Genomic DNA, 18,658 nt, shown 5'->3' with positions numbered 1-18,658 from the left:
ATGAATCAGTCATTCAAAATGTTTCAGTTTCACTCACCAGCCTTTTAATCATTATACCAATGTTTAACAGCGGAAATACTTCCTTCAACAAGCAGTGCTTGAGCAAAGCAATCAGAAGGTCATTCAGAACTTGTAAATCAAAATGCACACCAGGAATAACTTCTCTGTAGTAATTCATAAATATCTGGACTGGAAAGAATCAATTGGAGCAGTCAGTTCATCTTATTATTATTTTTAAACAACTTATTCCCCGAAGCAGGTTTTAATTACAGTAGCTATTTCTTAATATGAACACAAGAAAACAAAGAAAATTAAAAGAAAATATTTAGTCACAAGTTCCGTGTTAATGGGAGCCAGACTGATTTAATTTTTGGAATTATCCCCCAGACATATTACACATTCAATCATTGGCAGTAGTTTTCCTTGGGCTCTAGACAGATGTGTAATTTGACATGGGGTTAGTTGTCCTGGATTTTAACCCAGATCAAAACAGGTGCAGCACGTTCATTTACACACATTGACTGCCCTTCCAAACCACACTGCTGTTGGTTGGCCAGTTGATGACCAGCAAGAACACACCGCCTGACAGGCCTGTCTTGGGAATGACCTGCAAAATAACCTTATAGATGTACAATACACAGTCATGACCCAGGAAAACAGAGATGGCTGCCACACGGTGACCTGTGTGCTAAACGCATCTATTTTATGCTAGCCATACCACCAGTCAGAGTGCTTAAAATTATCCATGTTCTATTATAAACCCCCACAGTCACTCGACAATTTCACATAAGAGGCAGAAACAGAAAAAAGAGGTATTATACTTAGTCCAGACCCTCTAAAGATGCAGGGGCTCCTCAGAGCTACGCTTTGTTCAATATAGACTTAAAATGCCCCAAACAGTAGAACTTTTCCTTTCTTCCTAATAGATAATTAAAGTATAGGCATTCCAGCCAACAATACAATATTTTCTAAACGATCATGCTAAAAATTGGGCTTTATTTGAACCCCCCGACCAAGCATTTTACCACATAACAGATTAGAGAAAAAACTGTCAGTTCTATATATATGAATGAACACACACACACAATGTTCATTTCAATTTCATAGACATTAGAGCTGGAAGGAACCTTAGAAGATCATTGAGTTCAGGCCCCTGCCCAAAGGGCAGGAAGTCAGCTGGGGTCACAGGATCCCAGCAAGATAAGTGTCCAATTTACTCTGAAGGCGTTCAGTGTAGGTGCTTGAACCACCTCCAACAGCAGGTTATTCCAGACCTTAGGGAGCTTGGACATTAAAGAAATTCTTCTTTATGTCCAGCCTGAAATGGTCTTGCAGTAGTTTATAATTACTTGACCTCGTCATCCCTTGGGGGGCTCTGGTGAACAAACGTCCCACAAGATACTGGTGGTCACCCCGATAAACTTATAGGTGGCCATCAGATCATCCTAGCCTGCACTTTCCCAGGCTGAAGAGCCCCATAGCTCTCAGCCTGTTGTTGTAAGGTCTGTTTTCCTGACCTCTGATCATAAGCGTGGCTCTTTTCTGGACTCTCTCAAGCTTCTCCACATCCTTTTTGAATTGTGGGGCCCAAAACTGGATGCAGTACTCCAGCTGCAGCCTCACCAAGGCCTAGTACAAAGGGAGAATGATGACCCGGGATTTGCTTGATAAGCATCTTTGGATGCAAGCCAGCGTTTTGGTCGCTTTACTAGCTGCAGCATCGCACTGCAGATTCATGTTCACCTTGTAGTCAATAATGACCTGCAAGTCTCTTCCGTAGTACTAGCCAGCGTAGCACTGCCGAGCCTATAAGGATGCTGGAGGTTTTTCCTCCCAAGGTGAAGAATCTTGCATTTTTCAGTGTTAAACACCATTGGGTTCTCATCCGCCCATTTGCTAAGCCTGTCTAGGGATCGCCCTCCTGTCTTCAGGTGTGGATGCTTTGCCCCAAATTCTTTCCCAGTAGAGTCATTCTTCCCTTCTGAGTAGGACTTTGGGTAACAAATATATTTTAATGCAGGGATTGTCAACCACAGGTATGTGTACCCCTGGGGGAACTGTGAAAGGTCCCAGGGGGTACATGGGGGCAGGTGGGGACAGAGCGCTGCAACCCCACACTGTTAGCTCACAGGACAGGGCCGTGCAGATGTTGCTTGCCCACCCCCGCAAGTGTACGCTTATTAAAAAAATGTTGAAACCCTCTGCTTTAACACACAAGACAATGGTATAATTAAAAAATGGCAGACGCTGAAACATTATAGTTCCCAAAACTGCTTTTAGTTCTCTTTTAAAACCGATAATCATAAATGCAATTTAAGCCTATTACTCTATGCTATAAACATTTATTTTCTCTGGGTCCCGGTGCTTTCCCCTTGAGCCTATTCTCACATAACAGGTCCCTATACTTATACAGTGGTCTACAGAAATAAGGCGGCCCTGTGGGCACACCTATACAAAAGGCTTACTGCAGAACTGACTTATCAGCTCTGCATTAAAATATCACCATCTACACATGTGGTGGTATTACGATGGAGTAAACTAATAGACTCCATTGCAACGTACATGCAGATGCTAACAGGATTGGCTGAGGCAGTTACAGTGCTCCGGTGTGGGAGCTGCTTACTGGCTACCTCTGCATTTAAAGCACCCTCATGCCCCAGCCAGCCATATTGAGCCTGATCAGAACAGCCCTGGGTTGGCAGGCTGACCCAGATTCCCCTGCCAGTTGGGGCAGCATCCAGAAGCAATAAACTCCAGCACAAACTTCACCAGAGTTTATTCAGCTACATTAATTGCACATGTAGATGAGCCGTGTGTGCAAAACACATACAATATGAATCAGACTTCAGAAATAGGCCTAATCTCTGATATACCATAGTTCTTCCTTGCAAGTAAGTTCTTTTAACTATTCTTATCCTTTTCTCAAGTCCCAGTAACAATGCCACGAAGGGGAAAATGAATTATACTGAATGCATCTGGAAACACAAATAACGAAGTCATAGCTGCGTGTCTGCATGGTATCACTACATGGCAAAGTAAAGGACTTTTTGTGTGCCTTGGTAAAAATACAAATATGTTAAGATATGAAATGCAATTGTTACATTAATTATGAATTTCTTGGGTTTTGAATCTTTGATTTCAGAATTGTTACAACATCCCTCTAACGTTTTTACATTTAATCTATTGATTCATTCACCTAACCTTAAATCCAGTGTATCAAAGTTCTCCCCCAGAATAAATTTAAAACTATATCTACTGTGATCATCAGTCTACAACAAAACTACTAAACTTAAGAAGTTTGAACAAAAATGGATATAGAACACTTCATATATGAACTGAACCTGCTATTTATTATTTTATGTAGCATTATACCTTCTCTACTCATGGCTCTTTGTGTTATATCATACCTGCACGTTGTAGCAGACTTGTTTCATTAATATTTATATATGTCCTAAGTACTGCCATGCAAATCTAGAAAAGACAAAAATGAGAAATGCAAAATCTATTAGTTCAGATTAGGCTGTATTTTAACACAGGAACATGGGACAATCTTTTTACTGCAAGTAAGCGTTATACTTGTGGTTGTTTAAATTAAGCAGGGTGACAGGATGAACTAACTGGTCTGCAGACAAAAGCAGTGCCAGAGCACAACCAGTGCTATTAACTTTAAGATACTTTAGATGGGTTGTTTTTTCCAATGGAACTGCTGTTATCATAATTATACATATGTGTTAACTCAGACCTTTATCCAAATTCCCTGAACAGATATTTGTACTAAACAAGAGAAAAGTTTGGAAACGAAAATAGTAATTAATTTTATGAAAGTACATTTAAAGGTGAAAAAGAAAGGAATGTGTAAGTATAAAAAAAAAGAAAATGTAGTATAAAAAATTCTGCACAGAAATTGTAAATCAGAAGGCTGTCTAGAAATAAAACTGAGAACTATGAATAAGTTTTGCTCTCCCATAAAGTAACATAAGGTAGGGCACTTAAGAAAAATTCCTAAAATCACTTGAACTTATCAAACCATTTCACCACAGACCAATTACTTTATTTAAATTCCAGGAAGCTTCCCACCCCCAGAAGAAAAGATGTTTGAGAACTATTTCATCAAGATCTCAAATATTTAAACTGCCATGCAAAACACAAAACACCTATAATATTTGCAATGCGCATATATGCTACACTGCGTTTTGCAAAGATGGCAAAAACCAAGAGATTAAATCTTGTAATCTTGCCAGTTGAAGTATTAAAAGTAGTTTCAGGTACATTTGCTTTATTACTTGTGGTGGGGGCAGGAAGAATAGGGTATAAGCAATTATCTATTCCCCCCCCCTTCTATTAAAAAAAATTTTCAACTGGAAAGAAAGGGGGGTAGGGGTGGGAAAGAGATGATTATTTTGGGAACAGTCAACCCAAATGTACATACATATGCTATCAACTATGCAAAATAAGTAATGGGGAAAAATTAAATAATTTTCTCTGCATTCTTCATTAATAGTCTTACATGGTACTTACGAAAACAAGATATTTAAAAGTGTCTACACACGAGCATGGAGGCTGCTCCAACATGCTGGAATTCCAGTGCGTCAGAGCAGACTATTAATTGAGTCTGCTGAAGCATGGCAATTACTGTGCTCCAGCAGCCTCCTACATCTCATATATCAGTATTCCCACATCTAAAAATGGCAGTGGGGGCACCTGATCTAAAGGTTATCAAACAAGCTTCAGTTCAAGTGCCCCCACCATCATTTTAAAGCATGGGGATGCTGATACATGAGATGCGGCAGCACTTTAATTAACAGCACTTGGAACCACTGCAATTAAAATGCTGCCCTGTCCACCCCCACTGCACATGTAAAAGTGGCCTAAAAGGTCTAAATTGAGAACAACCCTTTTAAATGACTTAGACATACAATGTCAAAACCTATGCCTTCCTTTCCCTTGAGGAAATTTTTCCTCTCTAAAATAGTGTTCAGATCAGCAAGTTTGGGGATAAGACCAAATAATTTTAGCTTTTAGAATCTCAATACTGGGGTTATAAATAAAATCCTTAAAAAAGAATAATTTAATTTTTCATAATTTCATGGGCCACCTTTTAGTTGAACAGTGTACAAAAATAAGTCCCTTTGGTAAAAAGTTTATATGGGATCTCTGACTGCTGAAACAAATAGCATCAACTTGGCAATGGGTTAGCTCATTTAATCAAAAAACCCAGGTGGTGGAGGGCATTTCCAAAACAAAATTTTAGCACATGTCTAAAGTATGTAAATTAGTTTGCTTTCTTTTGGAATCTATTTTCCTCCTCCTTTGGATCAACTCCCAAAATACCAAGACTGCATCTGGAGCTTTCACAGTTCCAAATATTAGTGAAATTGCTTGGAAAACCCAGTTGTAGAAGGTTTAATCAAGAGACAACTCTATATTACATGCATAAAAGAGCCTAATTGTGTGCTTCATTTCCAGCTTGTATGAGACTTTCGTTGATTTAATTGTTTCAATTTACAAGGGGTATAATTGAATCTATGGACCATGTAAAATGGGCAAGTCTAAATTTGGAGCTAATTGTAATAGATTTAGATAGTAACTGATATATAAAACTTGAAATTCTATGGGGAATTTTGACCAAACTCACCTTCATGATGCAATTTTACTGAATTATAAACAGCAATAACATTTTTAGTATCTGAAAATGTAACGAATTTTAAAGACTTTTTTTCCCCAATGGAGTCTTTAATTTGTGGAAACAGCCAGTTTAAGCAACTGCCAAATGGGTCTAGTCTGAAATAAGTTAAACTTTACTGAAACACCACACAGTAGCATTTCTTAATCTTGCCTACTGAAATAATATTTGTAAATCACTTGCTTTATCAAGTTTCCCCTGTTGACTCTGCAGATAATTTGTCTAACCCCAAACCTAATTTTATGAGAAAGGTGCAAACATAATTATTTATCATACGGGAACAGCTGATTAACATGGCAAATGTCCAAGGTCAACCAATCATTATTCAGGGAGAGTAAAACTAAGATTTGCTAAGACTAAAAATAAGCAACAGTAGAAGTCATTTTCATTAGCGGTCCAAAATTGGGATCAAGATGCAATTAAGATTGTGTTGAGTCCAAGACCTCTCTACTTTATTTGCTGCATTTTCACTTGAAAGTTCATAGGATCAATAAAGATGACCACAACTAGATGGAAAGAATACCACCAGTGTAGCAGTAATTTTGCAAGACACATTCCTTTTATAATAAATGTAAAATATTCAATAAAAGTATTGGGCAAAATAAACAGATGGAACTAGCATAAAAGATATCAGTTAAGTAAAAAGCAAATGAACCGATAATCATACTTCTGATGAACAACTTATGTTTTATTAGTTAAATTACCCATATCTGTGCAGGTATAATATGACAATAAAAAAGAAATAGAGCTATAATATACCGGAGCTTGAAAAGCATGTAAGCCAAAGTTATATATTACAAAGGCTTCCACAAAGAACAGATGGGATATGAAATGAATTAATTTGTAAGAATACCTGCTCTTAGAAAGTATTAATAGATTTTTCACAAATTAGTTTAAGTATGCAAATAGGATGTGGATGTTTAGGACAAAATTCAGCAGTTAAAACAGCTAGTCAGGTGATAACATCTACTATGCCCAATGAAGCTTAATAGCAACTATTTTCTTCCTTTTACAATAACTGGAACAAAAATTAAGAAGTTCTTCACTACTGTGAGTTATTAGATTAGAAAGAAATTTGGCCAATTGGCTGATACTTCTCCAAACAGCCAGGTTTACTACTTCTATCAACAGGCTTTCTCTTTTGCACCAAATTAGTCAAGAATAGATATGTACTGCAAGGAACAGATTGCAGGTTTGTCCTCTTTGAAGCTCCATATGAAAAAAATGCTTTAAGACTTCAAATTTGTCAGTTTACGCAGTTTAGCATAACAAACACCAATCAGATAGATCTGCTGCTACATTTTGATTACAGAAGAACTGAAGAAGGCCAAAATGCTAACTAACATAGTGATAATTTCCATGAGGGCATTTGGTATACCGTATGAGACATACCACATTTTGAGATAGGCATGGGTAGGATCCAGAAACTCTAGTTTGTTTTGGGACATGCTGACTGTTGTAACAATGATTTGTTGACAGATGGTAATTTAATCAGCACTAAAATATTTGCGATTAGCAGCTGACTTCGAGTATCTTTGTGGTTGATAGAAGAGGAGAGTAGCCTCTATGTCCATCTTCTCAAGGTCTGAGGCATAAACCTTATTCATATTGTAAAAGACCAACATTTTTGGAGACTGCAGAGATTACTGGCTTGACAATCAAATGTGAATGTACTTCCTCTAACAACTCCACTCTCCAGTAAAACAGCTGTTTTGGTTGCAGAAAAGGGTTGATGTTGAGTCTGGTTTAAAAACCCTTTCCTGGTCTCTGAATGAAGGAGGCTTCTCAACTGAAACTAACAGAAAGGAATAAGTCTACGGCAATTAAAATATTAAGATAAAAATTAAGAGGAACAAGACAAATTCGAGACTAGCAAACAGCTGAAAGCAGAAAATCTATGATGAAGTTAGTGGGGTGTATTATGTTATTTGGGATTAAAGATAAAAATCTGCAAAAAAAATCACTTACCTTCCCTCTACATATCAACAAAAGAAAGAACTGGGTGACACCTACCACAGGCCTATTCTTTCATATAATAAAGAATGAAGCCAGGTTAGACTAATGTATCAGAGGGGAAAGCACTAAAATAAGCCATCTGGTATTTGTCAAAGACTTCTGATAGAATCTAGGACTGTACGGCCCAAATTGCTAATAAAAATACGCAATCTTTGATTAAAATCAGCCATGATCCCATATACGTAAGGGCAGCAAAATATTTTATCTATCTTTAAATGAGGTGTGAAAGATGAATCCTGGGTACTGCTTTCCTAAAATTTTTAAATGCATAATTTAAAACACCACGATTAGAGGATCTCAATTTTTTTCTGTATTGTGAACCTACGTTGCAACTAAAAAAAGGTTCAGAAGCCTTTTTCATCCAGCTACAACTGCAAACCTCTAGCAATCCTAATCTTTAGGCTGAGAAGTGCTGAACTATACTATATCTGAGAATGGCAAACAGTGCAAGTCCTTTGAAGAAAAAATTGCACAGCTCTAATTTGCTAGAATTCTTCTGACATGTCAATAAGCCAATATAGTTTCTGTAGACTTCTATTAATATCCTCTTATAAGGAACTTTATGTAAGCCAAGAGAATTAGGCTAAATTCTGTGAAGTTAAATTGTCATGCAAGAAAACTGGCTAAAGAATCTCTGCCCCAAAGTACGAAAAACTGCTTGATTTTCAGAGAAAAGTTATGGTGGGATTGCCAATATATGATATTTGGCATTTACATTTATTAGATGATGAAAAAGGTGATCAATGGTTTAACAAAATTTGAGGCTGACAAAATTTAAGGTGGTCAGCACTAGAAAAGACTTAAGAACTCCATAGGCATCTAATGAAAACAGAGGACGAGTTTATCCCAGGACTCTGTTCCAGGTTTTGACTCCCATAAAAAAGTGTGGGATAGTTGTTTACATATGCAGCTTAAATGGCAGTCAACTCAAATTAACACTTTTTCCACAGGCTATTCAAAGTTATTTCAGTTCTTCAAAAGGTACTTCAAGTGGGGCAATAGGCTTGTAAAATCCCAGAATAAAAGGCTTTGTCCTGGGAGAAATCTTACTGATTTTTTATTTTAAGAAAGCTCTGTTTATGAGTAGCATGACAACAGGCTTAAAAAAATCTATGTTGACAAATGCAAGGTAACACATAAAGGAAGGAAGAGTTTGAATCAGTCGTACATGTTTCTGGATTCCAAAATAAAAGGAACACTGCAATAAACGACCTGGATATTATTATGGTAAAGTATATCAACAAATAGCTCTGGCTGATTACTGGGCAAAAAACCCAAGTAAAACACTAGCAAGTATAAAGAAAGAATAAAAGATACTGGAAATGCCTTCTTATCAATTAGTGATATACTCTGTCCAGGAATATTCTATTCAGTTCTAGTTACAATATCCCAAATAAAAAAATAATTTAAAAAAATAATTTGGGGATAGAAGCTATTAGAGACATGGAAAAATCTGTCTATCTGTGTGAGAACGGAAAAAAGTAAAACTTTAGAGAAAAAAAAGAATGGTTATACTCAAAGTATACAAATGAGGAACAACACGGAGGATAAACTGTTTACCCAACCAAGATATATTCAATGAAACTCAGAGGAAACAAATTAAAAACATTTTTTCAAAATAAAAATGGTAACTTGTGGAACTCACTGTGTTACTGATTCAAGAACAAATGGATGTTCATAAAAGGATGAGACACTGGTAATATCATCCTACTACATAAGCATGTTCTAAGATGTAAACTGTTGTTTCAGGCTGTAAACTATATAGTAATTAACAGAGATGAGGAAGGAACATCCTGTCTGAGTCCACCTATCCCCCCCAGAAGTTTCTGTTAGTAGTCCTTGTGAAAAAACAGGATATTGAGTAACTGGATCACTGGTGTGATTTGTACATGTAGTTTTCAGTAAAGGGCTTAAAGTATTTCCAGGCTACGAAGTGGCAGACTGTGGCCTTGGAGGCAAAACAATGAGTTCAAAAGAAACACTGCAGCTCACAATAGCTCATGGAGGCTGGATTTTTAACATTTGGTTCTTATTTTAGTGCATCTTTAAAGTAAAATCCAAAACATGACTTGTGTCAATTAGCTGGATACTGCCAATGCTCATGAAAGCATTGCAAAGATGCTCCATATATAAAGTCAATCCCATTCTGACAGTCTATTCATTGAAGATGAATCCTTTACATGAAGGGATTACAGTATCTTTAAACCATTGTCACATCTACCTTTCAAAGAATGCCATGATGTAAACCTTTCAAATATATACACATTTTCATGTTTTTTTATCTGGGTCCTTGGAGATATTTACGTTCAAATGTCCCTGAGATTTCTAAAAGCAGGCACATATATCCAGTTTCTCACCATTTGAAAATCTAACCGTGCAACTTCAACAGCTTCTCCAGTACAATGATCTACTAAGCAATTAAAAAGGCACTTATGCATATTCTTTTGGTTCCTTCTTTAGAGACTGAAGACTGTATATATACACTTAGAAGCTGAGGGCTTCATCTAAAGTGTTGGTAAAAGCATGTCCTGGCAAATATTCTTGAGCATGCCCCAGCCACCCACTCCTATTCACACTGTCCAAAACTGAAAATACACTGGGAAGGCTGCTTCGTGAGACCCAACAGCTGCTCTCAGGCATCCTGGAGACCAGGATCACAAGTGTAACCAATAAAGGAAATGTCCCCAGTGACTCTTCACCTGTGTATTTCCAGGCTTGGAGCATGCAAGCAGGTGAGTAGGACATGCTTGCTAGGATATATGGCTCATGCAGTGTAGATTTACCCTAAAGATAACTCAGCCTGAACTCAAAACTGAATACAGAAACATTTTCTGATTTTTATAAATGAAAATATTTATCATCATCTCGCCTCCTTCAAAAAAAACCCCAAACCCATTACCTTTTCATCTCCTTGCTCAGGAACATGCCAAAACCAACATTCTGCTCTCTCACAGCCACGCAGCGTATTGAAATAAAATCTGCAATATTTACGGGGCAATTCAATCTCCAGGATTTTCTGGATGGAGTGGGAAACCTGCAAGTCAAATAGTCATTTCTTTTTTTTTTGCAAAAAAGATAAGCATATTAATATTATATTAGAAGATATAAGATACTAACTATATTTTAAAATAAAAATGTACATGACCAGTAGAAGACAATGGAAAGATCTTTTCAACCTTTAAGGCATCAAACAAAGATCAATGCTTATTGTCCTAAGCATTGTATAAAACACAGAGTAAGAATCGTGCCTTGAAGAACTGACAATCAAAAAATATGCCCAAAATTTAAGAGTAGGTTAAATGAATACAAAAGTTGAACTGGCTCATCCAAGATCCAACAGCAAGCTACTAAGCTGGGAACAGAACTTAACTTTTCTGAGTTCCAGTTTGGTGACCAATATAAATGGACTGTTTAGCTTCTTCTCAAAAGCTGGCAGAACATATTGCTTGATTTTGTTTTTCTAGTAAAGCAAAAGCCATCATATGTACATTGTGAACAGCCTTCTTCTCAGCACTGATAACATCCTCAGAAGTTTTATTCATTAGATCCGTGGTTTTCAAACTTCCTACCAGAACCTTTTCATATCACTTCTTTTGCCGGAGAACCTCCATCTCTGGATTTGTAGACTGTGAGAGCTGACTTGGAGCCAGGAGACCTGGGCTGCTCCACCATTAGCCCTAATCATTTTGTGAAACCCTTGATGACCTATCACAAAAAATAGGATTCTGTAGAACAGTTTGAAAACCACTGCATTAGACCATAACATTTTAGGGTGGTAAAAACTTTGGGTTACATAGGCCAATAAAATCTCTACATATTTTTATTAAGAATTGATAAAATGCTCAAACAAATGCAATTAATTCTATATTATAATAATTCCTTAAGTATTTAGCAACTTACTGGTACACTTTTGTCCATTTTCCATGGTTCGTAACAGTTAGAATTGGGATGTGGCAAGAGTGGGCACTTGCCTGAATATCTGAAATCTATGATAGAGAACATAAACATAAATGAACTGTATATTAAATGGGACAAAATCTCTTAATTATCTTTATTTTTAATAATAACAGGGCAACTAACAGGGCATTGTTTTAAAGATAATACTAGGCAGAATGAATACTTGATTAGGTGCAACCCAAAAATAATAATCTAAGGGACCTGTGGTTTAATGAGTATTATAATGTCTTGTAGACAGGTAATTCTTAGCCTCCTTTAAACTGTGTAAAAGCTACAAATTGCCCCTTTTTAGCACAGGTCTATTCTCTTTAAGGTAAGAAAGAAATAAAGGTAGAAAAATGAGCTGAAACTACTGGAAGCTTTAATCCCTAGCACTTGGTAAGTAGCTTCTGTATTTCCAAATCAACATTGCTGCCCCCTGCCCCAGAAGTTATGTTTATCATGGTAATGCCTAAAGGACAACTGAGGCACCCTGTAATAGCAGTAGGCCTTGTCACAAAGACTGTTGAATCCAAATAGGAAACAGGGGGTACCTGTACACGTGCTTGGGGGTGGGCATTTTAATTAGACCAGCTGCTCTAATTAAAACACCACAGTGTCATGTGTAGTAAGCCCCTGCACATTTAAAAATGGCCACAGGCCACTTAAACTAAAACTCATTTGACAAGTGTCAGTTAAAGCACCCCGCTGGCCAGTTTTAAACCTGCAGGGGCTTTAATCAAGGGGACTGAGTCTGCTCCAATGCGTTCTAATTAGAACGCATCAAAGCATGTATAGGCACCCAGGACTGGGAAAGGAATACAACACACAAATGAAAAAGAAGTTGGTGGTTTGAAACAGAACTAATTGGTTTAATTATTTTGGGAGAATATATTACATGGAAAAAAAGTGAAGAAAAAGGAATCAGGAGGACATGATGAGGGCAGAATAGGATCATATGTGAAGTGAAGCTGAGGTTAAAAAATTAAGGAAAAGAGAAGGTTGGACCAAGCTGCCTATTAGCAGAAGACAGGTAAAGAACATTTAAAACTGTTGGAAGTTTTGAGCATCCAGAAGACCACAGGAGCATCTGGGAAAGCAGCTGAATTATTAGCTGAAATCAGAGGCTAGGTCCTTTTTGCAGTTTTCCCTCCACAAAGCCACATTCAGGGAGCAGGAGTGGGAAGAGAGAGCAGTAGCATTATACAATGCTAATGCTGTGCACAGATTTTCAACTAGGAAATACCAGGGAAAGGGCAGTCCCCTATGAAGTCACTGCTATTGCTGTTTTGGCTGCTTTTGCAGCTGCTTTTACTAGAAGTAATGTTTAAAAAAAAACAAACCCTTTAAAAATAAAAATCAAGATTTTTACAAGGGATATACACCATCATGCTTTTTAAATCAACTAATGCATATTTAGAAAGAAACATTTGTTATAGTAGGCTTATTTTCTAGTTGCCTTCTCCCCCTAAAAATGTGAATGATACGATGCTACAGAACTGATGAACCAGTAGTCTAGCTAATGGGCCAATTATTATGTTTAATTTGCAGCATAACTTGAAACCAGATAGGTGCACAATTAACAAACTGCAGAATTTAAATAACCCACATTTACAAAATATATTTAAGTAAACAATTATAAAATTACTGGTTCCTTAAATAGATACTGCACTAAGATTTGAAAGGACAACTTATCTGCAAAAGATACCCTGTATTTTTTTGCCTTCTGTATCAAACTATGGATATGCTTTAGGGTAGTGGTGGGCAAAATGATGGATCCAGCCAGCAGCCAGACTGCATTTTCCATGAGCCCCTGCCCATGTCACCGCAGTCAGTTTCCACGGAGACCCCAGGAGGTCCCGGCTCCAGACCATGCTAGCACCACCACAAAATCCTCCGGAGCAGCTCCCTACCCACCCTTGCACCCTGCCAGCACTGCTTGGGTCAGTCTTCAGGGAAACCCCAGCCTCCAAATGCCATCATGACCCTGCCCCTCCTAGGGTCTCCATGGAAACCAGCCAGTGACACAGGCAGGGGCTGCTGGGAAATGGAGTTTGCTGCAAGCCAAATCTCGTCCACAGGCTGGACTTTGCCTCCCCCTGCTCTAGGGGAATGTCATAGTTATCGTATGGGGAGCGAGTCTATGCAAGATCTTTTTAAAAATAATGAGATTTAGTCAACATATTAATGAATAAAGGCCCTTAACTGTAAATACAGTTCATGGCTCCACAGGTATTACACCACTATAACAGGTTCTGAAAACCTATTTATTTCGATAAATATGGGTGTTATCATAATGCTGTGCAGTACAAATACTCTAAGAAAATGGCCAATATTGTGATACAAGCACCGCCCTTAGAAAGACCTCAGAATCCTATGCCCACACAGCCAGAGAGAGACTGAGGTTGGATTAGTTTATAAATTATTAATCCCGATGTTCTAGTTTCTGGAAAAGACACCTGCAATTAGAACAAGTATGTTTTTTCCAGAAGATTCCAACCTAATCGCCTGAATGCATGCAACCAAGAATGAGAACCTAGAGAGACAGTCTTCAAAAGAGAGCTTAACTGTTTCACTTGTGCAAAAAAACAGAACAAAACAAAACAAGTAAAAGTCTAGCTATCTTTAGGGAGCTTGGACTAATTTCTAAAGTACATTAAACAAAATCAAAATTATATTATAAGTTGTTTACAAATACAGACAATACCATTCATCCCGGGTTTGTGTACTGTACTTCCATGATGGGCTTTTACTTCCAGGCAAGGCAGCTGCAATCCTAGTGAAAGATCAGGGCTCACAAATTCTGCACACTCAGAATCACTGCTAAGTATTAAAAGAAAAACAATTTAAGCAAAATGTAACAAGTGATTTTCTAAGTATCCAACACTTAGAACAAAAATTAGGTAGCACAAAAATTTAAGATAACCACTTTAAAAGTATCACTGGCTGACAAATAATCCCCAAAGCTTTTCTTTAGAGGAAGATAACCTTATAATGTCTATCAAAGAAGTGAGCAGGTGAGAAAACAGGAGACAAATTCAGTAGCAGGATGAACACAGCACATATAAGCCTCTTGTAAATTCTACCATTAAACTGAATGGAAGGTTCAAATTATTTTTTTCTCTTTATAGGGAAGTTTCCCCACAAACTGCTACATACCTTATCACCTCTGCCACAAAAAAAAATCCTTAGGAGTTTATAGAATTAGTATCTTATGAATTTACTTAATGCAGGGCTATCCAACTAGTGGCCTGCATGCAGTCCATGAGGGGTTAACATGCAGCACCCAACTGACCATTGCTTCTCCCATCACTGTGGCTGCAGCAGCAGCTGGGGTCTTAGGGCTCCCTTGCCTCCTTCGAATGTTGTTTCCTGCCCCCTCCCCATAAGGTATGGTGGGTGGTGCAGCCTGAAGTACCAGGAAAGCCCAGAGCTGGGGAGCCAAGGGTGAGGTGATACAGCTGCATGTGGTACAACAGGAAATTCCTTCCAGTGTCAGCCAGGTGGGGGGAGTGCCTGATGTGAGCAGTGCCTTTTGCTGGTGTCCTTAAGGAGAAGGGAAGAGCTACAGGAGGTAGCAGCAAGGGTCCGAAGCATCCTCTGCCATGAGGACTTGACCGATTCCATGCCGGAGGAAACCTATGAAGGAAGAAAGGACTGCCAGAGGCAGTTCTAGGAAAGGAAGGAGGGCATGGACTCCCAGAAAGGTGGAAGCTGGAAGATTGTGACCTCTGGCAGCTAAAGGAAGTCATCATCCCAACCTGCAGTGGTTTGCCTGAAGAACAATTATGGAGCTAAGAAATGCATTCCATTTGTAGAAGAGGCCAGACCAGAAATCCCTAAGGTGGGGAGGATTGAGATCACTGCTATGAAGAAGAAGCAATAGATGGGGGTAGTTGGTAACTCGCCTTCTGCAGGGAATGGAGGCCTGACCTGATGTCCTGGGAGGTCTGCTGCTTGCTTGGAGCCTGGATCCAAGATGTCATGGAAGGATTACTGAGACTTCTCCAACCCTCTGACTACTACCCCATGCTGCTCATCCATTGGGGGGGGGAGGGGGACACACCAATGATACCACACGAGAGGTGACCCTGAGCAGATCAACAGTGACTACAAGGCTCTGGATGCAAGAGTGAAGAGGATGGGGCCATAGGTGGCATTCTCCTAGATCCTTCTGGTCAAGGTGAAGGGCCCTTGCAGGTGTAGATGCATCCTACAGATCAATGCATGGCTGTGCAGGTGGTAGTGCCAGCAGAGATTCAGCAGCTTCTTAAACCATGGGATGTTGTTCCAAGGACTGCTAGGAAGAGACAGGATCCACCTGATGAAGAGAGAAGAACACCTTTGCAGACAAGCTCACTATCCTAGTGAGAGGGCTTTAAACTAGGTTCGCTGAGAGATGGAGACCAAAGCCCTGAGGTAAGTGGGATAGTGGGAGACCTGGAGGGAGCACAAAGAGGAGGGGGCAACAGGGAAGGCCTCCTTATTCTTTCTTAAGACAGTAGGGCAATTGGCTAGTTACCTCAGATTTCATAGATTTCATTTCATAGACATTAGGCTGGAAGGGACCTCGGGAGATCATCGAGTCCAGCCCCCTGCCCAAAGGGCAGGAAGTCAGCTGGGGTCATAGGATCCCAGCAAGATAAGCATCCAATTTACTCTTGAAGGTGTTCAATGTAGGTGCTTGAACCACCTCCGCTGGCAGACTGTTCCAGACCTTGGGGGCTCGGACAGTAAAGAAATTCTTCCTTATGTCCAGCCTGAAACGGTCTTGCAGGAGTTTGTGACCGTTCGACCTCGTCATCCCTTGGGGCGCTCTGGTGAACAGATGTTCCCCCAGATCCTGGTGGTCACCCCTGATAAACTTATAGGTGGCCATCAGATCACCCCTGAGCCTGCGCTTTTCCAGGCTAAAGAGTCCCGTGGCTCTCAGCCTGTCATCGTAAGATCTGTTTTCCTGACCTCTGATCATGTGCGTGGCTCTCCTCTGGACTCTCTCAAGCTTCTCCACATCCTTTTTGAATTGTGGAGCCCAAAACTGGACGCAGTACTCCAGCTGCGGCCTCACCAAGGCCGAGTAGAAGGGGAGAATGACTTCCCGGGATTTGCTCGAGAAGCATCTATGGATGCACGCCAGCATTTTGGTCGCTTTACTAGCCGCAGCATCGCATTGGAGGCTCATGTTCATCTTGTGGTCAATGATGACCCCCAAGTCTCTTTCTTCTGTAGTGCTAACCAACGTAGCACTGCCGAGCCTATAAGGGTGCTGCAGGTTTTTCCTCCCAAGGTGGAGAACCTTGCATTTTTCGGTGTTAAACACCATCAGGTTCTCGTCTGCCCATTTGCTGACCTTGTCCAGGTCAGCCTGGATCACCCGCCTATCTTCTGGCGTGGATGCTTTGCCCCAAAGTTTTGCGTCATCGGCGAACTTGGCCAGTCCACTCCTGACTCCAATGTCCACATCGTTAATGAAGATGTTGAACAGTATGGGTCCCAGGACAGAGCCTTGAGGGACCCCACTGGTTACAGGGCACCATGATGAGTGACTGCCATCAATCACAACCCTCTGGGTCCGACCACAAAGCCAATTTCCCAGCCAGCGGATCGTGGTGGAGCCAAGGCCACAACTGGCCAGTTTGGCCAAGAGGTGATCATGGGATACCAGATCAAAAGCTTTTTTGAAGTCAAGATATATGACATCAACCTCTTCTCCCTTGTCCAGGTGATAGGTCACCTGGTCATAGAAGGAAATGAGATTGGTCAAACAAGACCTACCCGCAACAAACCCGTGCTGGCTGTCCCTTAGAATGTTAGCCTGGGCCAGTCCCTCAAGGATGGCCTCCTTAATAAACTTTTCTAAGATCTTCCCCAGGACAGAAGTCAGGCTAATGGGCCTGTAGTTAGCCGGATCCACTCTCCTCCCTTTCCTGAAGATCGGCACCACATTGGCCTTCTTCCAGTCTTCGGGCACTACACCAGAGCACCAGGAGTTTTCAAAGATCCATGCCAGGGGCTGGGCTATGACGCTCGCCAGCTCCTTGAGTACCCTGGGGTGCAGGTTGTCAGGGCCAGCTGACTTGAAGGTATCCAGCTTCTCAAGGTGTTCCTTCACGAGGTCAGCATTGATGGAGGGTAGGGAATTCCCCTCACCCAGATTTCCCTGTCCCATAGCAGGCATGGGCATTCCGTGTGACTGCTGAAAGACTGACGCAAAGTACCTATTTAATAGGTTGGCTTTTTCCTGGGCGTCAGTTGTCAGTTGCCCCATCTGGTTTAGCTGGGGTCCAACATTGCCCTTGCTTTTCCTCTGGCTCCCCACATATCTGAAAAAGGACTTTTTGTTGTCCTTGATGCCTGAAGCTAGTTGGAGTTCAGTTGCAGCCTTGGCTTTCCTGGTTTGGTCCCTGCAGTAGCGCGGAGTAATCCTCCTTGGAGGTGAATCCCGTCCTCCATCCTTTGTAGGCTTTCCTTTTTAGCCACAGTAGGTCCGCTAGGTCTCTGGAGAGCCAGGGGGGCTGCTGTGCCTTCTTGCTGCCTTTCCTCCGTGTTGGAATAGATTTAGCTTGTGCACTGAGGATCACTTCCTTGAGAAGCAACCACTCTTCTTGAACTCCCATCTCCCTGGGGTCATGGTCCCTGAGGGCCTGACCGACTAGCCTCTTGAGCTTGTCAAAGTCGGCTTTTCTGAAGTCAAGGACTTCTGTGTTGCTGACTGACTTGCCAGCTTTATGTCTGTATCCAAATGCACGGAGCTGGAGAAATGAGCAGGAAGAACTGGAAGTCCTTGCACAGTCAAGGGACTATGACATGACTGGAAGAACAGAGACTTTTTTCATAGCTTCATAGATTCCAGGGTCGGAAGGGACCTCAGTGGGCCATCCAGTCTGATGCCCTGCCCCTGGCAGGCAAGAAAAGGGTCATGTGATCCCAGCCAGGTGCCTGTCCAGCCTCCTCTTGAAGACTCCCAAGGACGAGTACCACCTCCCTTCAAAGCCCATTCCAGATTCTGGCAACCCTGACTGT

General features: G+C 40.4%; 1 protein-coding gene across 1 annotated transcript in view; it reads right to left on the bottom strand.

Annotated features, from left to right (window-relative positions):
- The window catches only part of TOPAZ1 (testis and ovary specific TOPAZ 1), a 66,586-nt gene that overhangs the window by 25,170 nt on the left and 22,758 nt on the right, over positions 1–18,658 (bottom strand). Inside the window, exons 7-11 of the mRNA XM_090049059.1 lie at positions 14,343–14,458; positions 11,600–11,685; positions 10,599–10,733; positions 3,408–3,471; positions 38–189 (exon numbers count right to left, since the gene is read on the bottom strand). Of these exons, the coding sequence (XP_089905185.1) occupies positions 38–189; positions 3,408–3,471; positions 10,599–10,733; positions 11,600–11,685; positions 14,343–14,458 (553 nt within the window). The remainder of the gene's footprint in view (positions 1–37; positions 190–3,407; positions 3,472–10,598; positions 10,734–11,599; positions 11,686–14,342; positions 14,459–18,658) is intronic.

Source organism: Crocodylus siamensis, chromosome 5 (genome assembly GCF_052110815.1).
Source record: "Crocodylus siamensis isolate JL-2025a chromosome 5, ASM5211081v1, whole genome shotgun sequence".
Taxonomy (NCBI): Eukaryota; Metazoa; Chordata; order Crocodylia; family Crocodylidae; genus Crocodylus; species Crocodylus siamensis.
Note: the sequence above shows the minus strand (reverse complement) of the source record. Positions and strands in the feature narration are given on the sequence as shown.